We start from the raw sequence: 24,074 nt of genomic DNA on the forward strand, positions 1-24,074 counted from the left end.
GGAGCCGCCTAAGAGGAAGTGGCCCCTTGGGGAGCCGAGAGGCCCGAAGCCCAGAGGTCCTGGACAGCCAGCCGCCCTGGAAGACTTGAAGCCACAATCCCCCTGCCCCATCCAGCGTCCAGCGTCCGGTCCCGTCCCAGGCGCCTCCCTTCCCCCTGGCCCACAGTGGCTGGCTCTCCTCCCTGTCTCTACAGATAGACAACAATCAGCCTTTCACCACTCCTGTGCTGATGGCTTGCCCTCCTATGACAGATCCCGTGACACCCTGGACCTCCTCTCACATTCCTACACCTTCCAGAATCAGGGCTGGGAATGGGGCAGGTGCCCCCGAACGATTCAGGGTTCATCTGTTTATCTTAGTGACACAGCTGCCAGGCTAATGGGGCTCCAGGCTACTGCCCTTCCCCCAAGCAGGTGGTCCTTCCGTTCTGGAGCACACAGAGCACCAGTGTGGCCAGCGGGATTCTAGTTTGCCCGGGGCACTGGCCCTCTGCAGATACACCCCATAGCTCCTCCTCTCACTTAGGGGAAATTCCTTGAAGTGCACAAACAACAAAAGCTAACATTATGGTTCTTTTTGATGCAAATACTCTAGAGGGGCAGTAGAAACCCCACATGCCAGGAAAAGGAGATCTCAGGGGCCAGCTGGTTGTCCCCGGTGCATGCCCCAGCCTCACTTCTGGGGACACTCGGCATGGTTCTCAGTCCCCAGACTGGTCCCACAAGCTCACAGCGCAGGGACATTGAGTCTGCACTTCTGACTCTGGTTTTCTGATTCTCGACGCCTCTGGCAGTCGCCAGGCCATGGCCAGCAAACGCATGTGATGTAGCTGTGTAAGGGAGGCAGTTCCGCGGCCGTCTACGGGCTGGGATGTTGCTCCTTCTAAGGGACTTCTTTCCAACTCCCCACGGGGGGCTTTCTCCCATTTTCTTCCCTCAGTTCCTATTCTCAATCTCAGCATCTTGCCTGCAGGTTAGCAGGTGTCCGGCGTCAGGTTCAGCTCAGCAAAATGTTCTGGGCTCCTCCTCTGTGCAACTCTGTCTCTGAGCTGTCTGACCTGGAAGCCGCCAGCCATGCATACATGGCTACGGACACATGGAATTGTCCAGATGAAGATGTGCTGTGGGTACAAGATAAATCCCGATTTTGAAGACTTGGTACTGATAAAAGTGAAATGGACCATTAGTGATTTTTATATGAATTACATGTTGAAATAATTATATTTCGGATATACTGGGTTCAATAAAATAGATCACTAAGATTAATAACCCCTATTTCTTTTTCTTTTTTCAATGTGACCATTAGGAAATTTGTAAATGTGTGATGTTTCTATAAGACGGTGCTGGTCTATACACCTGGGGATGCCCGGGGAAGAAAGCCAGTCCCCACCCTTCGGAGCCTCACAATGGTTTGGGGCCCTGGGACATTCCAAATGAGTCGGAATTAAAACAGTCCCCCAAAGCAAACTTTTCACATAATTATGTGCCATGCCCTTGTACCACTTGTGTGGAGAAGACTCCGACTCACCAAACCTCACATGCGGAAACAGTGTGGGAGTGCCTGGGGCCAGATGTAGGGTCTGATCCATCATTTTCCAGCGCAGGTGAGGCTACAGGTGAACGTCTCCCACAACAGTGCCTGGATGTGAGCACATTGTGGATCACGCCACCTGTAGGTGGGGCCACCTACAGTTTGAAAAGCCTGGCTCTGTGTGATTGATTTCCAAGCGCCTCTCCAGAACCAATATCCTGAGGGTCTGTTCCTGACTCCAAATTGAAAATCTGTGAGCACCTCAGCCTCAGATCAGTTTTCTTTCCTCTCAATCTTCCTCTGTCTCCTCCCACTTCTTCCCCACTCCTCGGGTGCTCCAGCCACCACGCCCTCCTCAGACAGGCAGGCAGAGGACCTAACCAGGTTCCCTCTCCGCCCAAGGGCACGCGGGAACCAGAGAGAGGGAAGGGAAGGCTGCTGTACAAAATGTAGCCTTTGACCCGGGACCTGGAAATCTCTGTCATAGAATTGGTTGTCACAGGGTTTTACCACCCAAGGCAGCAAAATATGTCTCAGATCCCAGAAAAAAGAAAAAAAGTTGAGAAGTTCTCCTGATGGTAAGTGGTGTCTGTGTAAGGAAATCTGGTTGTTCCTTCTGATCATGAGGTCATAAGGTGCCTTATTTTCGAAACTGCTTTCCGGAACTTACTTTTCCTGCTACTTTGTCCCTTGTTCCTGACCTGGGATGAGGAGCCGAACGTGCCCTAAATCCCCACAGGGGAACGCTGCATGATGTTGGCAGCAACAGACCCTGAAATACAGCGAGAGTCTGTCTGGGGCTTGTCACAGGGACACCTTTAACCTCCTTGCTGCCAAGTGCCTGCAGAAAGCCACTACCCCTGAGAATCCTTAGAAGCTTCTCTGGGCATGAGGCTTACTGTGCCCATGACCCCTGGGTGGGTGGATGTCCCACTGCAGAGGGCGGCATGTGCCCCCAGCCCCTTGGCAGCTAAGGAGGGTGGTGCCGGGAGCCTGGGGAGGCCTGACCCCGCAGAGGCCCAGCCGTCAGGAGGCAGGGGACTCAACTGCCATATTAGGACCTATTCCATCTTTGGCTTTGGGGTAAGCTCTTAGGAGTGGTGGCAGGTGACCCTTGGGGTCCTGGCCAGCCTTCCCTTGCTGCTCCTTGGTCCCGCAGGGCTGACTCCAGTGGGGGTGTTCGGGCCACACCTGGAGAGACCCCTGCGCGCTGCGAGCCAGAGAAGGCTCAGCTGCTCCGGCCCAGCCCCAGGCCTCGGCTTGTGCTTATACAGATTCAGACCCTGCACGACCAAGACAGGCTTCTTGGGCTCTCTGGGCCAGGGCTGAGGCCTCCCGTTGCTTCCTGGGTTCTAAAGGACCTAGTTTTTGGCACCTGCAGGGCACAGGCAGTAACAGGCACAGGCTGCTTGCATGGGGTAGGGTATCAAGAGCCAGGAAGAGCCTTGCTCACCCTGACCCTTCTCCTACTTACCCCCAGGCCTCCTTGGCTGACCAATGCCCATAATCCTACAATCAAAAGCTTCCCTCCTTTGGAGCAAGCCAAACTTGGACTTTAGCCCGTATTAAAATGCCCATCCTCGGGAGTGGTGTCATTAAAATCTTATCAGTCATTTACCTCTTAGAATGAATGAGTTCATTCAAATCAGCTCCGTTGAACTCGAGAGCCTAGCTTGTGTCTGGGCCTCTTCTGGGCCTTATGGAGGATGGAAAGGTGAGAAGACACAGTCCTTGCTTCCAAGGCCCATAGGCCTTGGGCTCTTTTCCCAAGAGCAGGCTTTGTAGAAGGGATGGGAATGTGCTGGAGAGAGGAGGAGGAGGGGGAGGGGAAGAAGAGACCCATTTCCCCACCTGACATGCGATGCAAGCCTGAGGGGACTCGTCACTACCTCCCCCCATAGAATTTTCCTCACCAGAGCAGTCTGTCACAGGTTCACCGTGGATGGGGTTTTGTACGGCCTGAACAAACGTGAACCGGTAAGGAGTAGAGGGTGTAAGAACGCAGCCTCTCGACCCCAGTTTGCATTCCTGTTCTACTACGTATTAGCTGTGACTGAGTAAGGGACCTAACCTCCCTGCACTTTAGTGTTCTCATCTGTCAAGTGGGGAGGTTAACAGTGCCTCCCTCCTAGGGTTGTTGTGAGGATTGAAAGAGTTGGTAAGCTTGGCGAACTTATCGTAAGTAGTTTCTAGAATCGCTGCAAAGAGACGCAATTGTCTCATGCTTCAACAGGGGGTCCATGTACCCTGCTTGACTCCAGAGAGGATCACGGACAAGCTGATGAGATGTCGTATATCGGGGCTCTGGCCTGCATGTCCCTGTTTATTATGACAAAGCTGGCAAAGCAGCAAAGGCTGGGGTAGAGCAGCAAAGGCTGTCTAAAGTTTCTGACAGAGGACAGCAGAGGCAGAGGCTGTACCCGGCTGTAAGTGCCGAGGGCAGCTTTGGTCTGGATGCAATACGTGGGATCTGCAGACCACATACCTTTCAGAAAGGTTAAGGGGCTGGTGGAGGGGGGCATAGGGTTTGTCACAGGTTGCCAGATAATAAAACAGTGTCATTAGGAAGAAGTGACACTTGACGCTCACTAAAACAGTGTAGCCAGACCTAAATGTCTCAGGGGGTAGGTCCCCCAACAGGGAAGGAAGAGAACAGGCAAGAGTGTAAGCCCATACTGGAGGGCAGGGCAGGAAAGCTACTTGCTACGCGCCGTCATCCCAACAGGACAGGGATGGCATCACGTTATCCTTTTTCCAGCTACTTTGTGCAAGACTTAGGATATGACTGCAGGTCAGGTTCTAAACTCCATGCTCCCTTCATTAATGATGCTACCTTGTTAAATACAGAATTTTATTTTTTATCAGTACATATATATTTAATTTTAAAATTTAAACACATTTGGGGTGTCCGGGTGGCTCAGTCTGTTAAGTGACTCTTGATTTTGGCTCAGGTCATTATCTCCGGGTCCTGGGATCAAGCCCTGCATTGGGCTCCATGCTCAGTATGGAGTCTACCTCAGATTCTCTCTCTCTCACTCACTCTCTCTCTCTCCCTCCCTCTACCCCTCCTCCTAATCATGCTATCTCTCTCTAAAATAAACAAAATCTTTTAAAAAAATGTATATGTGTTCATGAATAACATTTGGAAAGTAAACAAAAAAATCACATTAATAAAAAGAGACTGATACCTCTCTTGCTACCTCCTAAGCTAATTCCTGTTTAAAAATAAAACAAAAAAACAAAAGAGTCGATAATGTGAGTATAGTGCCTGGCTTCTAGAACATGCTCAGTGAGCATTAGCTAGTCTTAGGATCCACTGGTAAATCTTTTCAGGGGAAACTGAGTCTTCACCTCACTGAATTGGGCTTTGGACTCACTGTAAGGAATGTTGGTCATGGACGGAGTCTGGGACCTCTTCTGGATGTCTGGGGTCTTTGCAGACTCCTCCCTTCTCTGGCCAGGGGCCCCAGCTGTGTCCATGGCAGGTTCAGTGACTCTGGCCTGGTGGCAGGCCTCTGAGGGGCTCCAGCTCCTTCTCTAGAATGCCTCCTTTGTGGAGATCCCTCCTGATGGGAGGTCATCAGAGGCCAGGCCACTGATAGGTGAGTGCTTGTTCCATGCAACTCACTCCCAGTTGTCCTAGGGGAAGATGGGCTGCAGGGCTGCCTTTCTTCTTTCCCTGTACTAGTCCCTGAACATCACTGGCCAAGTCACCTTCTTGGCAAACAACTTGGATCGTGTCATTCTCTAGCTCAGTCACCTTCAATGGGTGATTGGTACTTTGTACCAACTATGGATACTTGGTACTTAGTACTTCACCTACGGCGTGAAGGACATTCCTTAACCTGGCATTCATTTTGCCCTCACCTGCTTCCTGGGTTTTCCTTTGTCTCACTGCTGTCCCCACCTAATAGCCATGGCAAGTGCTCATGGAGCTCTTAGGCTGTGTTCTGAACAACCTCGTGAGGTAGATACTATTACCTCCTCATTGTATAGACAGGATATGGAGCCCCAGAGAGCTTAAGAAACATACTCAAGGCCACCAAGCTAGGTGATGCAGTTGAAACCAGTCTTCTGAGCAGGCGTTCCTATTTGCAGTCCCAGGGGGCCACACCCAGTGTTTCATTAGTCTGTACCACTTCCTATTCCCTGACACCCGTGCATGGTCCTGCTGCTCACATTAGCTCTCCCGTTGCTTGGGATGCCCTGTCACCCTCCAGAGTCCGGGCTCTCAGGGTCTATGTGGATCGGTGAAGAGTGCTCTGCTGCGCAGCCTGAAGACCTCCTTCCCTATTTGCCGCTGTGAAGATACACACAAACAGCCTTTTACCTGCCTCATTGGATTCTGAGGGCCCATCGGTGCATCCTTGATCTTCCTACAGCAGCCCGAGCACGCTTAGCACTATTTGTTAAATGAATGAATATATGATGTGCAACAGGTTGCAAACTTGGCACACACTCTAATACTTCCCATGTAATTTAATCCAATTCTGTGTTGGAGGGGGTATTATTATCCTCATTATGCAAATAACAATAATAATAACGACAGGTCCCATTTGTTAAGTACTATGTCAGGCACTGTGCTAAAGGGTTGACATATATTTTCTCAGTAACTCCCTTCCAGCTATTCTGAAAAGTAGCTTCAATTACTCCTACTTTCCAGATGCGAACACTAAGGGTCAGAAATACTGAGTGACTTGCCTGGGAGGTGCTTGGAGCCACCCCTGAGTCTTCTGGTGCTGGCTTCTTAGGCCTGGTTATTGGCTATCAAGAACCCACTATCCTCCTTAGGCCTGGATGAGGCACTGAGAGGGCCCCCCAAAAAGTGGACATCCGAGTTCTATGAACAAAGGCAAGATGTGCGAAAGTACCAGTGGAGGACACTGGGTTTCCTACCAGAAGGCAAGTTGAATGTAGTGTAACCTTAAAATATCTTGGGGCAGTCTAGGTGGCTCAGTTGGTTGGGCATCCAGGTCATGATCTCAGGGTCTTGAGATCAAGTCCTGTATTGGCATCTGTGCTGGGCATGGGGCCTGCTTCAGATTCTCTCTCCCTCTCCCACTGCCCTCCTCCTCAAAATGATTCTTGCTGGTTAAGTATTGAGGGATTTAAGGACCCCTTTCCAGAAGGATGTGTTTGTTTAAAAAATAGGCTATGTTCTTATTTTTGTTACTCTCCCACCACCAGATTTGATTCAAAGTGGTTAGAGCTGAGTCCCCTCTGAGAGCTGGGCTCCCTCCTGGGAGCCGCTCAGGAGCTGCTGCTGTCCAGTGCTTGCTAATACAAGACTTGGGACCACTGACCAATTAGATCCCAGAGAAGGTATTTTCCCCAATTTTTCTTATTTCCCAGTGAAATGCTTTTGCCTTTTTACCTTATTCTACTTCATTCTTTCATTCCTCTTCTTTAAAGCTACCATTTACTTTTCAAAAAGACCCAAAGCAGCAGATTTACATAGACAGGTGCATACAGAGGATCGGCAGCAGCACTAACACCCTCCTCATCAAGGTTTTACTCTGAACATCCACCTTTGGAGAAATGCAATCCAGGCCAACAACAGGCTCCAGGACTACACGGATTTGGGAAGGGGCCAGTGGTCACAGTAAAGGCATAAAGGTTTGGTCTGGGCTTTCATTCAGTCTCCCAAGTGGAACCAGAGAGGAGGAACATGTGCCCCCAGATAAGCAAGCCCTCCATAGGTTCCGGTGGCCTTGGGATCCACCAAGGGAATGATACCATTGTAAGTTTGTCAGCCCTGCAGGAGCTTGGAGGAAGGACACGTTGCCCTGGGTTGAGCTGTCACAGAGACTTGCCTTGAAGGATGGATGACATTTAGGGACAGATCAGCTTTCAGCTGAGAAGGGGCTGGGCAGATGGTCTACCAAAAACAAGAAAAAATCAAACCTGTATGAACAAAAGGAATGAAAATGTGAACACAGGAGGTGTCTCAGCCTATCAAGTGGCTCCATCTTGGCCAGTGTGATGGGTGGATAGAAAGAAACTATAGGTGTAAACCTGACAGTGGGTTGGGGGGTGGTTGTCAAGTCACGGAGCTTCTGCAATGCCAGCCTAAGGCATCTGGCCGAATCTGAGAGGCCATGGGGAGCCACGGATGATATCTGGATGCAAGAGTGATGGGCTGGAAAACAAGTCACATGGCAGTGGTGCATGTGTACTGTCTCTGGACATGGGCTACTAGTCCCAGAGGGAAGACAAGGGCCCTGAAAAGATGCAATGCCCCACACCTATTATTTCAATTAATGAGGACAATCTGGGTCACTGTTCCAGTAAGGATTCCTGTGCCCCACCCAGACTTAAGGGTCAGGTTCAGAAAGCGGGGTCCTGGGTTTGTCATTTCCCCAACTCTGCAGGTGATTCTGAAGTATCTGGGAGCCATGCTCCATCCTCGAGGTGCTGCACTGTGTATACTGACACCGCAGGATCACTCAAATGCGGAGTGTAATTCAAAGGGCCTGGGTGGCTCAGTCAGTTAAGGGTGTCCCTTTGGCCCAGGTCATGATCCCGGGGTCCTGGGATCGAGCCTGCTTCTCCCTGTTTCTCTGCCTGCCACTGCCCCTGCTTATGCTCTCTCTCTCTCTCAAATAAAACCTTTAAAAAAAAAAATGGCCTGGGGAGGAGCCTGAGTCTGCATTTCGAATCAGCTTCTGTGGGATGCCCATGCTGCTGGTTCAAGGGCACACTCTGAGTAAGCAGCAAGGAGATAGTTTTGTCCTCAACCTAAATAGTTGTTTTCTACCCTTCAAAGCTTAAAAAACAACCCTTCTACTTGGGTCCTCAGCCTAATTGATCAGACTCTGAGGGTGGAGCCAGATCTGGGTATAGATTTAAAGCTCCCCAGAGGCATCAAGCGTAGCAGGGCTGAGAGTCTCCATCCCTACCTCTGGAAGGTAGGCGCTGGTCTCCCCAAGAGGGGTCAAGGGCAGCCCCAGGATTCAGAGCTGGGTGCTGGCGGTAGGAGTGTGGCTGGTGAGCAGAGCAGCGAGGCGGGCAGCCTGAGCCCTTCCTACTCTGGGCCGACAGCTGGTCCTTAGGAAGGTTCACCGTGGGTGGGACGTAGGCATGGAGAGTAACGGGGAAACTCTCACATCCTGAGACAGCCTGTGCTTTTTCCTATAAGCCCCCAGGTTTTGTCAGGTCATAAGAGGGGAAAGTGAGGCAGCAGCATGCACAAGGCAGTCCCGTGTCCTGACTCTGAGCACCAACCATGAATGGGGCTGCCCGTCCTGGGGAGAGGACCCGTGTGCTCCATGGAGCTCTACCCGCTGGCTGGCTGGCGACCAGGGGAGCTTTCTCCTGGTGCTTGGTTACTTGCTCCTAATCCTGGGGTTCCAATCTCCACCAAAGGGAGTTCTTGCCCAAGGAGTTCAAAGGCACTTGAAATGATATCTACAGAATTCTGGATGTCATTTCTCCTTTCCCTAGCAATCCCAGGCTCCATGAGCAATGCTGAACCAGGCTTACAGGTGGGCCAGGTAGAAAGAAGGACCAAGTTCTTGCTCTGATCCTGCTCATCCTGACGGGCCCAGCTGGGCTGAGAATGCCCAGAGAGAGGCACCGAGAAAGAAAAAGGAGTGGAGGATGGAAGATGAGTCATGGGGGGGAGGGGGGAGCAGAGACAGGCCGGCACTAGGAATGCTCAGCATGGCCTAGGCCTGTCTTTCGAGGCTTTGCCGCTCACCCCCATCCTCTCCCAAAGCCTTTACTTCCAGAAAGGTTGGCCAAGCAGGCCACCTGGCCGCAGGATGTTTCCTGTTCCGTTACCTGAATTAGGCCTACCCCCCTTGCCACCATACCTTGGTGGGGGACTCCAGTCCACCACAGTCTTTCCCCTCTGAGCTTCTGTGGGAAGTGCTGCTCTGGGTGTCCCTTACCTCTTTATGCAGCTTCGCTCTGTAGCTGCACTTACCCATAGACTATATCATAAGCCACATATGCAATTTAAAATAGGCTGGCAGTGGCCCAAAAAAAGTAAAAATAAATACATTTTAACAATCTATTTTAGCCCAATATGTCCAAGATATGATTGTTTCGAGACATATCAATCATTATGCATGTTACTTTTCTTTTTAAATTTTTTTTGGAGGGAGGTGGCTGTCATCGAAATCCAGTATTTTATACTTGGGGTGCTTCCTAATTTGGAGTAGTCACATTTCAAATGCTCGGTGACTATAGGCAGCTCATGGGTACTGTACTGTCTCTAGACTGTATGCACTTTGAGGGCAGGAATCATTTATTAGAGCTCACAGACACATTAGATGTGAAACCTGAAGGAAATCTTACGACTACCTGGTCTGACTCCTTCACTTTGCAAGTATAGGAACCTCCTCAGCCCGTGAGGGATGTGGCTGGCTCTAGATCCCAGGGTGAGGAGAGGTCATAGCCAGGCCAGAGTTCTAACCTCGCAAGCTTCTAGAACCCTAATGATCTTTCTGTATGCGGTGCTGTCTCTGTTTGGCCACCCTGGTGCAGGGAGACTCCACCCCTTCTTCCACTGTGCGTCTTTGAGAAAGGTGGCAGCTGATCAGTGCCCAGTGATACCTTAGGGGGGCCACTCAGGGGCCTCCCTTTAGCCACTTGGCAGAGTCCCATGCTCTGAGTGTTTGTACTGAAGCCAGTGCCTCCCTTTACCTCTCAACTCTTCCAATCCTGGGTTAAGCCGTGAAGAGATAAGGACCTGGGAGGAAGAAACGTTGGCAAACAAGCAGAGTGTGGATGCCAATCACACAATTCTTGGCAGCAGATGGCATTCTGGGAATCATTAATGCGCTGCTATTGCAATAATGAGGGGACCATCCAACCAATCAGCCTGAGCGCTCGTTTCTCCATAGCAGGTCCACATCTCCAGACACTGAGCCCTGGCTGAAAGTACAGGAGGCTGCCTCCACTTACCGCACTTGCCGTGTTAATCAGGGCTTCCCATCCCCAATGCAAGCCTACAGAGTATCCTCCACACTCTGAATGCCAGAGGCTCACCAGGCCCCTCTGGTAAGCCTGGACACTTGGGCACCCTTCAGCCAAGCACTGTGCCTTGCAGGGAGCAGCTCTGCCCAAACCTGTTTGTGCCAGTTGAGCTTGTTATACTTATTTCACAATTTAACTTAAACCGATGAAACAGAATTACAAAAGGAAAGCAAGTCCAAGTTTTCATGCAAACTAAGTTGATAGTCTTAGAGGTGAGTCATTGCAAAAACGCTCTTGGGTTAGGTGTGGATGAGATAAGAAAATATTGGAAAGCAAACCAGAAACCTAGAAGGATTTTGCACTCAGGTAGGCTTTGCTTGTGTCTTTGCGTTCTTCACTTTAATACACCTATTCTAGAAATGTCACAAGATGTCTTATTTGTGGGGATGTTTTTTTGCAAGAACAGTGGAGAACCCCAACCACTAGACCCGTAACCAAATAAAAACCTTGACTGACTCCAAAAGGTTGGCGAAGAAATGTACATTCAAATATTCTAAGTTAAAATAAGACATTTAAGGTATTCATATACCTTTAGCATATGCCTTTATGCTAACCTTGTTTTTAACTGTTTTTTGGGGTTGATTGATTACAGACTCTGATCAAGTAATAAAAGCTGATGGGGTCAAGTTTTTTGCTCAGTGGGAGAAGCCCATGAAATACAGCTGGTCTCCACTGAATATTGAGGTTAGAGGTGTACGAGAGTTGCGTTTTAATATAGGGAGCTTGTATTGGTCAGGGACCAGTCAAGACCAGGTAATTCAACAGAGAATTCAGTGTGAGGAAACTCATCATTAACAAGGGCTGGAAGCTGCTAGAATATCCAGAGGGGAAAGAGTGTTAGTAGAGTGCAGCAGATTTCAGGGCCAGAACTATGGTGGGGTATCTGGGAAGATCTGGAGCCACAAAGAAGACAAAGGCATGGTGGAGAGGCCACTGGGTTTAGGGGAGAGGAAGAGATACCTGGTTTCTTCCTTCTTCCTGCTCTTCTGCCCTGAGCTAGAGTTTCCCATAGGCCAAACCCAGCCAGAAGCCCACTGGCAAAGGAGCCCAGGCAATGGAGCTAGAAGGTCAGGGCCTAGGAGGCAGAGTGGAGCAGGGAAGAAATGAATCTGAGGACAAATGGGCCCAGGACTGGCCCAGATCTCCTCAAATCCAAAAAGTCGCCCCTGATTGACACCAAGTAGAATTTAAGGCTGATCACAGAAAAGTGAAGATTTAGGGCCAAGGCAGGGAGAAGGTAGTTCTCCTGGTGCCTTCCAATGGTGCTACAAGAAGTGACTGCCTATCCTGAGGCTGGTCCAACAGCAGCTAGGAGGAAAAACAGGGATAGGGATTATTCTTTTGAATATAAACATGAGAGTTCCCAGAAGAGGAAGCAATACACTGCCCAGGGAAATCAGGAGTGTTCAGTGGGAGGCAATGCCACACTGTGCCCAGTTTTTTAAGTTATTTTTTCAAGGATTTTTAAATTTCATTGGCTTCTTGCTGATCTAATACAAATCCAAAATATAGTTAACTTAAATGGCCACTGCACTGTTTTAGCTGATGTTCAACTGCCATCCTGAAGTCAGACGTTCCAGACCCAATGGGCGATACGGTCGTGGCTGCCTGATAATGATGCTATCACATGTCTGGGCCCCTCTCACTTTCCCCTCATGCTTTTACTTCACGTGTAGACCTTTTGGTGGCCACCAAGATTAGGCAGCTAATGCTGAGGGTAGTGGCCTGTCACAGTTACAGCACTTGACTAGTACTGAAGAGACTTCACTGCTGGCAACCACCAGCTGGGTAGGGCACTCCACCTTCTGGGTCTCAGGGTCCTTATCTGCTGAAAGAGGGAGCTGAACTGACCCTATACATTTTAGGGTCATCCCTCTGAACGAATTTTCATTGCACAGGCTTCTAAATGGAGGCAAAGGAGGAAAGGGGATATTAGGGAGAAGGCAGAGGGAGTCTAGGCAGACTTTGGAGGATGTCTAATAAAAAATTCCTCAGATTAGATCCCCCCGTTATCATATGCTTTTCCCCCCTAAAAGCAGAATTCTGAGAAATAAATCCTAGTTAATTGAGAGTTCTGGTTACTTGGGGTGCACTTAATCAAGGTTTTACTGCATTTTCAATTGCAGCAAGTTACACACTGGTTTGCATATGCAGTTACTTCTTAAGTGACTTCTGCTCCCTGACCTCATATCTGTTTCATTAAAATTGAACACTTTGAAACGAAAAAGGGAGCACGGAGCAGAATGGTTCCACCTGGATACAGCTCTGGGGAAACAGCAGTCAAGGTGATGAAAAGCAGCATCCAACCATGCCCGTACATTAGCTGCCCTACCTGAGAGGCAGTAATTGTATTTCCAACCACACTTCACAGCACTTTTCAACCTGGTGAGGCATTTCTAGGTTATTCTTCTCACTCTGGGGCAGGTAAATTTGGTGCAAAAATCTCCCCCCGTTCCTTCCTAGTAGCAACCATAATTTAACTTGGGCTGGCTAAGCAATGTAGCTGATGATCTCAATACTCTCAAAATGCTGTGTGTCAGAATCAGGCATTCTTGCATCTGGACAAATATAAGGAGTCCTGGAATTCACAGGGTCATATTGAGGCAGTTCCATAGTAGGCAGTGGTGTTGCCATTTTACACAGAGATGGAGCAGAGGTCTGCAAAAGCAAAGCCAGTTATAGACCTGCACTCTTCTTCAAGCCAGATGTCTGGTGGTGAGTCAAGAGAGTCAAGAGAGCTTACACGCAGGCTACCTGAGTGTAAGGTTCAAGGAGAGCTCTGGGGCAAGGTCTACCCATCGGGCTCTCAATATCTGATTATCAGGTGAATGAATGAATGAATGAATGGGTCTTGCAGAGCTGTCCTCCTGCAGCCACAGCTGAGGGACATATGGCTATCTTCTACCCTTGCTTCCCCCTGAGTATCCAGATGGAGGAAAGCCTATGGCCTGTAAGCTGACAAACAGCTGGTAACCTCCTATGTAGAATCTGCCAATGCACAAAAGCCGTATTTCAATCAGAGAGGTGGGCTGCAATCAAGGCAGTCACCCAAGCTCTCCTCGAACTGCCCTTTTCCTAGAAACTTCTGTTACACTCTCCTGACACTTGCAGCTCTGCCTTTATTGGGGGTTCAGATCCCTGGTTCCATGAATGCTCTCCCATCCCTCTTACAGAAGTCCCTTTTAATTCAGGCAGGTAAACATTGTTACCTTCTTTCAGCAGGAAACAGAAAAAGGAAAATGTGCCAAGTGTGAACATCTGATTAGAAAACTAAAAAAAAACAGGAGGAAACACTTGGGTTTCTTCAGAGAGTATGTGAAAACAGACAGGAACCAAAGAGAGGAAACTGAATCGCAGGACTGATCCCTTAAAGACAGGTCACTAGCTGAGCTGTCACTTCATATAAAAGCTCTGAAATGCTAAATTCTCTGACTGCAAATGCACTTTCTGGGCAGGGTAATTACAAAGAAAGAAAATGGGTCTCCTGATGACATCAGCATGGCTGCAGATTGCTTCTTGGGCTCTGGCATGACTTTATCCTTCCTTCTTTCTCCTCTTTTAAAATAATCATCAGGATTTGACAACACGTGATAGGGAGATGGAGTAGAGGGAAGGCAGGGGCTGGCTGGATATCATGTTGTTTGGGGGCTGAAGTCACTGCTCTAGTCATCAGGGATGGGGGTCAGTAGGGAAAGGACAGTGGACAGGATGCTTCAATCTGAGGTCAAAGGCTGAATCTTGGGGATGCCTGGTGGCTCAGTGGTTAAGTGTCTGCCTTTGGCTCAGGGCGTGATCCTGAGGTCCTGAGATCGAGTCCCACATTGGGCTCCCTGCAGGGAGCCTGCTTCTCCCTCTGCCTGCATCTCTGCCTCTCTCTGTGTGTCTCATGAATAAATAAATAAAATCTTTTAAAAAAGTCTGAATCTTGACATGATCATGAAATGTGTGCCATCTTATGTGGAGGTTGAGAGAAATGGGTGGGGAGAGGGCAAGGTGATGTGGTGAGCCAACTCGACACAGTGATCCTGCACCCAGGATCTGTTTTTATCAGTCATCAGAGTCGGTGTGGAGTTTAAGTCATTTTTCCAGACACGGAATTCCAAGGTTGCTAGTCCCTTGAGGGAAGGCTGAGTTGTACTGATTTCTATATCTTTGCCCCCGTCACTATTGACACCATTCTCCTTACAACCACTACCACTATGGCCTCCAGCACTACTATTGAGGTGTGGTCAGCAAATACACAGAATAAATAGAAAGGAGCCTCCTTTGGGAATGTCTGTCCAGCCCTAAATGACCCTCTGTTCCTGGAATCTGGCTCCTCTCTCACCTCATAAGGTTCTCCTTACTATGGAACCTTGTTCTCTGACCATTGTTGACTGGATCAAAGGTAGATAACTGACTTAGGCTAGGCTAGCCTACAGACTACAGACTTTCTCTACACATGGTTGGACCTGATGGCCATATAAATAAGGATCTTGTATGACCCTCTTCTACCATGTGCAAGGAAAATCAAAGATAGATAATCGGTAGTGATGAAAGGATTAATCAGTTGTATGGACAGAAGCCAAGATGAGACTGCACATGGCCCCAGGAAGACAAATACTGGGGAAATAATTGGTTGCCAATGGCTTTCCTGGTTCCATTGTCTCATGGAGTCCTGTGTAGTGTTTTCCTATAGGGTTTAAGACCTGTAATCTGCCCCTGTATCCTTATAACAAATGGTATTTTTGTCTTAAGCTACCTTGAGTTGGTTTCCTTTACTTGCAACCTAAAGTGTCTTAACTAATACAAAGTTAACTACCTCAGCAGGCATCACTAATCGACCACAGCAGTCTTTTGGCAAGCCTCAGAATCCCTTGTCTGAAAATCACTACCAATTGAGCTGAGTTAGTAGATAAGATAAAAATCTATTGGCATAAAGAAACCTCACAAACCACCGGCCAACTCAAAGTCTGTGACAGGCTAGAGCACCAAAAAGTGTACAAAAGAAGACCATGGGAGAGAGCAATCCATTCTGAGTATGGACTTGACCACTGAATGGTATTTATCCAGGCAGAGATGGACAAGATACATTTTAGGTGAGAGACAACATAGGCAGCATTTATGGGTCAAGTCACAGGATGGTAGAAGGACCCAATATTCACCTTAGTATCTTCGTAATTTCACACTACCGGGCTATCTTCGGTTTCCAGAATACCTTTTTCTGTTACTTGTTTATTGTTATGACACTCCAGAAGAATCTGCTTAGAAGAGGGGTACTAAACGGAGCCAACAGCTGGCTCTAGCCATAGCTGGGATGCTTTTTCTTCCACTGTGTCCCAGATCCCTGTGGGACTTGGGGGAAGGACCAAATGACTTGGTATGTCTCAGTTTCCTGCTCTGGCTTTATCACCAGTGCACCTTCTGTCCCAAGGCTTGTGCTTTGGCTTCCCAGAATCCATCCCACCGTTTTTAGCCACAGCTTCTGATTTTCCCTTGTGCATTCTTGGCCCCCACTCTGGACCACGTGGTGTGAACAGACCCCATAACTGGTTCCAAGGTGAAGCATGTGACTGGGCATGAGCCAATCAGTGAGGTCCATGCTCTGGCTACAGGGTTGGGTCCAGGGACTGACATTTGATTTAAGACTGCCAATCAGCACCACCAAAACTAATCCTTCAGGCTTGGTCTTTCACAGGCACAAAGAGATGCTCTCTTTTTTCCTACTGGGCTTGAACTGAAGAGAGCGTGAGCTCTCCCTGCTGCTACCTTCTTGCCTCCTGGCAGACTTGAGAATTAAGCCAATCGAATCCATGTGGAAAGCAAAGGCAGGAGAGAAAGAAACCTGCATCCTGAGTTTGGTGGGTCTGGATGAGGGGCATTACATAGCCAGTACATATTGTTTCCCTTAAGCCAGTTTGATTGGGGTTTTCTCTCATTGGCATCCAAAAAAGTCCGATTACATTCTGCCTAAGTTACCTTATTGATAAAATGGGATAAACAACAGCTATCCTTCGCATGGGACTGCTCCCAGGAATACTGAGTGCCTATAAAATGCTATATTATTTTTTTAAAGATTTTATTTATTTATTCATGAGAGACACAAAGAGAGTGAGAGAGAGGCAGAGACACAGGCAGAGGGAGAAGCAGGCTCTATGCCGGGAGCCCGATGTGGGGCTCCGTCCCGGGTCTCCAGGATCACCCCCTGGACTGAAGGTGGCACTAAACTGCTGAACCACCCAGGCTGCCCTAAAATGCTATATTAATTGGCAAACAGGCCCTAGCTGTAAATAATAACACCCCTCCAAGAAGTGGTTTTAGGAAGGGGCATCTAGTGATCTCCAAAGAAAAATAAATCTGAAATATGTTGTCTCATCTTTTACAAAAATTTTAAAAAGATTCTATTTATTTATTCATGAGACACACACAGAGAGAGAGAGAGGCAGAGACACAGGCAGAGGGAGAAGCAGGCTCCATGCAGGGAGCCCGATGCAGGACTCCATCCCGGGACCCAGGATCATGCCCTGAACCGAAGGCAGACACTCAACCACTGCGCCACCCAGGCGTCCCTCTTTTATGAAATTTATCCTAGCACATGCAGCATAGGATGGATGCTTAATAATAATGGTCAAGGTCTGAAGGGTCCAGTGCTTCACCACTGACCCTGAGGGGCTCTCCCATATAGGGTGACAGTAGCCTAAAGGGGTCCCACGTTGTAGATGACATTTTGGTGGACTTCGCCTCTCACTCTGGCTCTAGATTAAAATTTGTCACCACCCAGCACCTCCCTCCCCCCATGTACAGCCAGGCCTACCTGTTTTACCAGGGGGTTGGGAAAGGTTGCAGGTGACAGATCCAGGGGAGGGACTGGGTAAGTTTGGTGATTCAGTGTGATTCCTTCATGAACTAGTAGGATGCAGCCCCCACCAACCAACCCCGCCCCCCGCGCTAGATGGGGGGGCAGAGGGTGGAGGGCGAAGGGCAGGCAGCCCCCGCTGGGTCTGATAAGGAGCCCGGTTATCAGCGTCCAATCTCAAGTAGCTGCAGGCCTTTCCCTGCCCACCGCAGGCACAGGTACAATGTCTCCATTAATGGCCTCGGTTGTCCAAATACCATTCATCACTTAAGACAAGCCTAATAAAAGGCTAAAGGCCCTCCCTCTCATACTTACTTCAGAACACAATTCACTTTTAAATTATTTGCGTCTCTAACCTGCAGCACCTGAGCCCAGAGCCACTCCAGGGCTGGCGCGCCCATAACCCTCTGTCTTTGGCAGCAGCAGTTGGGCTTCCCCTAGCTCCTCTTCCAGCTCATGCCCCTTCACCCCAGACCTGTGGTCCAGGGGGGCGTGGACACATTCTCCCAGGTTTTTCTCATCAAGTGCTCCCTTTTCTCCTTTTCCTCTGTCAGCAAATTAGGATTGGAAATAATTTACATGGAAGTAGGTGATTCTCCAGTTCAGCTTGCATGCTTGACAATTAACTAAATAAACTGCTTGGGGTCACTTGGAGTAACAATTCACAGACTTCCCTGTGACAGGCAAAAGTTAAACCCCTCGGCGTGCAGGACCTCCCCACGGGGCAGAAGGAGGCTGGTTCTGCAGGAGGGAAATTCTAGGCATCTTATTATTCACTCGCTCCCTTTCCAGTTCTGACCTTAAGAGTACTCTTAACCTTCCTCCTCCAGCTTGCTAATGGGAAAATAAATCTTAGGAGAGTATCTTAAATTCTTTTTTATCACAGACTGTATCACCGAGATAATAAGACCAGCCTTCAGAGTAACCATTAAGCCACAGAAGGTGTGGTCATCATTTATGATTTTTTTAGCCTTAATTGCTAGACAGACACTTTAAGTGGGAAGTCTGTCTAATGAGCCCAGTCATTAAAACATCAAAAACTGTTATCTGGGGTTTCTATTTTAGTTAGACATTACATTATTTTAATAAGGGGGCCGCATTTCTTGTCACAGGGTTTGGTAATGGAGGCCGAAGCAACCCCCTGGGGACGGGGGGGAGGAGGAGGCCGACTTGCCTTTGGAAAACAAGGTCGCAAATCAAGACTGAGCTCTGTCTGGAAGGAGGATGCAGATGAGCAAATGTGGGAGCCTGTGTGGGAGGAGGATGCCTGTCTGGCCACAGGGGACTGGACTGCACCCTGGCCCAGAACAGGGGGAAGGTGGGTGGAGGGGTGTCCTGGCCTCATGACGCAGCGTGGCAGCTCTCTGATCTGATGCTACACCTTTGTGCACAGTGTCCTTGGCCTGGAAGGTCCTCCCCATTTGGACACCACCTTGCTGCCTGGGGAAGCGGGCGGCCTCCAGGCCTGCCCCAGGCCCTGGCTCTGCAAGCCCGCCTTCTCCATCAGAGCCCTATTTCTCCTTCCCCTGGACTCCCTGCAACAGGCATGCATAGAGCGGCCCGTGTGTCGCTCAAGTCTACACGGCACGTTCTCACACTGAAGCCTCAAGATTGTGACAGCTATTTCTGGCTACATTTTTTTTCGATCTGGACCAGTTACTGTCCAGTAGAAATTGAACAGTGAGCCACAAATCTGAGCCACATGTGTGATTTCAAATTTTCTAGTAGCCATATTTAAAAAGTAAAAATAAACAGGTAAGTTTAACAGTATATTTCATTTAAACCAGTATGTCCCCTTCAACATACAATCAATATGGTTAAAAACGGTTAGTGAGCTATTTTACTTTTTTTTTTTTTTCACATTAAGTTTTGCAGCGCATCTCAATTTGGACTAGCCACAGCTCAAGTGCTCAAGAGCTACATGTGGGTAGAGGCTACCGTATTGGACAGAAGAGGTTTAAACTTTTCCAAGTAACTAACTGTTACCTGTCATGGAGCACTTATTCTGTGCCAGGCACGGTTCTAAGCAGCATACGCACGTTAATTCCTCTAACTCAACAACCCCATTGAGTAGATACTACTGTTATACTCATTTTACAGATGAGAAAACCAAGGCAGAGCAAGGTTCAGTTACTTGTTCCAAACAAATACACAGAGCTTGTGAGCGCCAGCCCCCAAACAGGGCACGTGATAGGTGTGGGCTCAGCATAGATTTGATACTTAACCATCAGCCCCTTGCTCATTCTAGATTCAGCTGAGCCCTAGAGGACCTGGCAAATGGGCAAATTCCCTCGCCCAACCAAGCCATCTGGGAGCAGAAGGTCCTCCCCCACCGCCCCACCAGCTCTTTGTGGCTGACATCCCTGGGCACGGAAGCCGCAGCTCCCTGTCAGGGGGCATATGTCCAATGCCAGGAGGTCCTCCTCCTCCTCCTCCTCCTCCTCAGAAACTTGTCAACTTGCAGTCATTATTTTGAAAAAAAATTTTTTTTCAAGAGGTTGGCTTTAAAAAGATAGGCTTTAAGTAAATAAGTTCTTATAAAGCTTCTGACACCAGCACCTTCTGACATGGAAGCCTTGCCGAAGAGCATCCTAAGATCCATAGTCACACGGGAGGAGGGCAAAGGATAACAACAGGATGCTGCTCTCACCGTTACTGTCACCCGTTTATCAAAATGATATTCAGTAACTGTAAACGGTTCAACACACGCCAGGCTAGTAGATCCTTAATAAATACAATCTGGAAGCATTAGCTCACCTGGTCTTTTTGGACAGAGAGGACAGGGCTTGATGGTAAGAGTCATCCAGGGTAACTACTTTCATGCTGACACAACCAAGAAGAGTCATCAGAACCAGGAAGATAGGACAGCGTGGTCGCAGCAGGCCGAGGTCTGCACCGAAGGAGAGAACAGCTCTGGTGGAGGATGAAGGCAGGAAGGGAAGAAACCTTGAGGCCCACGGCAACGTGGCATTTATGTCTCTCCCAGTCAACCCTCCCTATGTTTGCACAGAACATAAAAAGGCAGTCATAATTCACAGCACCGTTGTTTGCTTTTAAATTTTATCAGAATCCGATTCCACTGATTATGTTTGTGAAGAAGAGAGGCAAGAAGGGCAAATATAAGACAGGGTAGATGTGGTTGGATTTATCTCCCATAGAAGAAAACGCTGGGGTCCTAGTGGGTCACAGACCAGCCGAAGACTTCCTAAGGTCAGAGAAGCATATTCCCAGAAAGAGAAATGAGAGGTCAGGTCTGGTCCCACCAGGAAGGCAAAGATTCAAAGAAAGACAACAAAGACACCATTGGCAACCAGAAGCTCCTGGCACAGATGAAAGGCTTACAGATCTGAGCGAGGGGCAGGTTAATATTGGCCCGCTGGGGTGCAGAAGCTTCTGACCTAGAGCAGCACAGACTGCAGCACAGATCGCAACACAGAAGCGTCACACAACTCGGGGTTGCCAGAGCGGCTCTCTTGCTCCGTGGTCTGGAGCGATTTCTTTGCCTCTCGGAGCTTTGCTTCCTTTATCTATAAAGCGGGGGTAATGACAGCAGCCTTGGCAGGCCAGACATGTTGGTAAAAATACCTGTAAAGGTGAGTAACCGGAGGACTGAGCAATCCCGCTCCTCGCTGTATACAAAAGAGGAATGAAAACATCCGTCCTCATAAAAACCTGTACGTGAATGTTCACAGCGGCAATACCCACAAAAGCCCAAAGTGGAAATGACCCAGACGTTCGTACGACCGAAGAGCCCAATGGGGTAGATCCACGCACTGGAGTATGAGTTGTCATAAAAAGGACTGAATTACCAATGCCTGCTACAACATGATGGCCTCTAAGTGGTAGACGCCCAGTCACCAAGGACCATGTATTGCACTGACTTCCATTTTTGTGAAATATCCAGAATCTTCAAATCTATAGAGGGAAGGTAGATTCATGGTTGCCAGGGGCTGTAGGGGGGTAATGGGGAGTAACTCATAGCAGTATGAAGTTCCTTTTCAGGGTGAGGAATATGTTCTAAAAATGATGGTGGTAATGTTGTGAAACTCCGAATATACTTAAAACTTGGATCTGTAATATATATATCTGTATATATGTGATCATATATATATTTATATATGTTTGTGTAATATTATACATCTAAATAAAATCCAGCCAGTGCCTGGCATATAAAAGGCAGACACATTAGTCCCCCGTTATCTGCACTTCTGCTTCCTGTGGTTTCACCACCTGAGGTCAAGTACCACCTGAAAGCCAAGGGTCCCCCTCCCGGCACATGGTCAGGAGCTCAGCGGTAGCCTAACACTACATCCCAGGGCCTGCCTCACTTCCTCTCCTCAAGCAGGCAGTTTTATCACCTCGTGTCATCCTGAGAACAACAGGCGGGTACAGTACAATCAGATATTTTGAGAGCGAGAGACCACATTCACATAACTGTTATTACGGTACCTTAGCACCATCGTTCCATTTCACTATTAGTTCTTGCGGTTAGTCTCTTACTGTGCCTGGTTCACAAACTGTGAACGTAGGTTCATGGGTACGTAGAGGGAAACACAGTGTATTTCGGGTGTGGTACCATCTGTGGATTCAGGTGTCCACTGGGGGTCTTGGAATGTGTCCCCATGGAGAAGGGAGGACTTATCCACAGAAGGTACCTGGTGATTGTCAGTTGTATCAGAAGATCATTTCTCCTCCTGACGTATGTGCTACAACTTAGGGACCTAAGTGCTCCCCTAAGGCAGCCTTCCATAGGCAGTGAGCATCAGGGTTCCCCTGGTGGTCAGCGTCTGGGGGTGGGGACCCAAACGTGAGGGGTGCAAAGGCCAGAGAGTGGCCCCGGCAGAGCATTGGTGTGCTGTGCGATGCCAGGGCATACCTGCAGTGCCTCCCAGGCCTGGGGCAGGCAAGCCTTGTGGCCCTGGGCTGCTGGGTGTGGGGCTTACATAGGAGCCCACGCCCAGCTGTCTTGGGATAATTCGGCCTTGATCTCTGCTGAAGCTACATTCCCCCAGTGCTTGCCACGGCTGGCAACACATTGATCAAGGTCTCCATGGCTCTGGGGGAGATGGGTCCCAACAAGCCAGCACGGGACCGTGTCCAGAGTGTTTGCAGAAGCTATGTGGCCTCATCCCCTTCATCCCTGTCCTTTCCTTGGAAGACAAGCTCTCTCTCCTTGACCCCAATTCTGCTGACATGGGGAGAGTCTGGGACAGGATTTAGGATTGGGGCGGCCTTAGTGCCCGCAGCAGACCTGTATGGAGCCAAATGCCCGCAGGCCCGCAGGAGGGCAGAGCTGAGTGCAGGTCATCTTCATTGTCCCACCCACACGTGGGGCCTGCTACACTTGGATGGAATGGAATTTGACTCATGGACCTCCCTTACCAAGCCAGGGGCCCTGCAATAAGTCTTAATGCTCCTTCACAGGGGCGCTAGTGCATCTCAGGTGCAACAATCCGGGATACCTAGCACCCGTGGCCCCCTTAACACCAGTGGTGCACCTGCAGTGGGACAACCCCAACGGCGTTCCTGCACACACCTGCCAAATGCCCCTGGGTGAGGTATTGCTCCAGGCCGTGGGGGTGGGGGTGCTGTCCCTGGTGATCTCTAAGATTCTTCCAGACTTGACTCATGGCAATGCGTGTAAGCTTAACAGCCAGCTCTCCAGGAAAAGGAGGGGGAAGGCCCCTGTGAGTCGACTGCATTCATTTCCATGGAGTCATTACTCCCACCACGACAGATTTCGAGGATGGCTATACTGAACAACTGATTCACAAAATTCATAAAAACTTAAGAAGTCTGCTCCAGAGCACCTGCGCTGGTGGTACAAGCTGACCCCAGGACCCCCGTGCCTGACGTCCAGTGTCTTGTGTATGGCTCTGAATGCTAACGAAACAGGTACACTGAATTAAGAAATCAGTTGGAATATTCTTTGTATGGTCATATTTTAGAAACTCATAACAATGGTACTAATAAAAGTCCTGACAGCATCCTGTGGCCTGCAGTGGGCTGTGGGAAATTGAGAAGTGCTTCACGGAAAGGCCGTGCTACTGCCCCACATCCTGAGGGGCAGAGTGGCTCTAGCTCTGGCTCCTTCCTCCTTGCCTCCCTTCCCAGCACCCCAGCATGGTGCAGGGCCCCTGTCCTGTTCCCGGGGCCCCTGTTCAGAAAGTACCTGATGCACTCTGTCATCCCCGGGAGGTAGAGACTGGATGGTGTGCCTCCTCCTACGGATGACTCATTCTCACAAGGGCAACAAAAAGAAGAGGTAGTGCTTAAAGCAGAGAGTCCCAGGATTGGGCACTGGCTGGCACGGTGGCCCCCCGAGGGCAGCTCACAGAGGATGGGACCCTAATAAGCAACAAGGAGGGGACACCCTGCTAGGACCAGGGAGGGTCAGGGAAGGGGAATGAGAACATGGCCCAAGCAAGAGACTAAAATCTCTAAAGAACTGTATTTAGCACTATATCCTGGGTTGGGGCGGCAGGGAGCCCAGGGGCAGGATTTGTTCACTGACAGTGGCCACATGTGCACAGCAACCCTCTCAAACTGCACACTTTGAACACCAGCAGTGTATTGTGATGTCTGCAGCACGGCGAGCAGCTATCCCTCAGGCAAACCAGAGACCCACCAGAGAGGCCCTAAGGGCTGGGGAAGGGGGATCTGGGGGGTGGGCAGTGGGCCTGGGCTCCCCACCTCCAGACTGCAGGGACTGCGGGGGCCCAGGGA

The 24,074-nt window shown here is 49.3% G+C and overlaps 1 protein-coding gene and 1 long non-coding RNA gene across 13 annotated transcripts in view; one reads left to right on the plus strand and one right to left on the minus strand.

Moving 5' to 3' along the window:
* The window catches only part of LOC144315368 (zinc finger and BTB domain-containing protein 7C), a 337,017-nt gene that overhangs the window by 52,541 nt on the left and 260,402 nt on the right, over positions 1-24,074 (minus strand). The window contains exon 1 of one of the 12 annotated variants that reach the window (XM_077899759.1): positions 20,106-20,258. The exons of the other annotated variants lie outside the window; for them this stretch is intronic. Coding sequence (XP_077755885.1) covers positions 20,106-20,194 — 89 coding nt within the window. The 5' untranslated portion in view covers positions 20,195-20,258. Of the gene's footprint in view, positions 1-20,105; positions 20,259-24,074 lie in introns of those variants that run through there. 12 annotated transcript variants of the gene reach the window in all.
* On the plus strand, positions 1,978-4,626 carry LOC144315367 (uncharacterized). Its single transcript, XR_013381053.1, has 3 exons — positions 1,978-2,614; positions 3,012-3,508; positions 4,483-4,626. It is a non-coding gene; the product is annotated as an uncharacterized LOC144315367 (long non-coding RNA).

Source organism: Canis aureus, chromosome 6 (genome assembly GCF_053574225.1).
Source record: "Canis aureus isolate CA01 chromosome 6, VMU_Caureus_v.1.0, whole genome shotgun sequence".
In the NCBI taxonomy this organism is placed as follows: domain Eukaryota; kingdom Metazoa; phylum Chordata; class Mammalia; order Carnivora; family Canidae; genus Canis; species Canis aureus.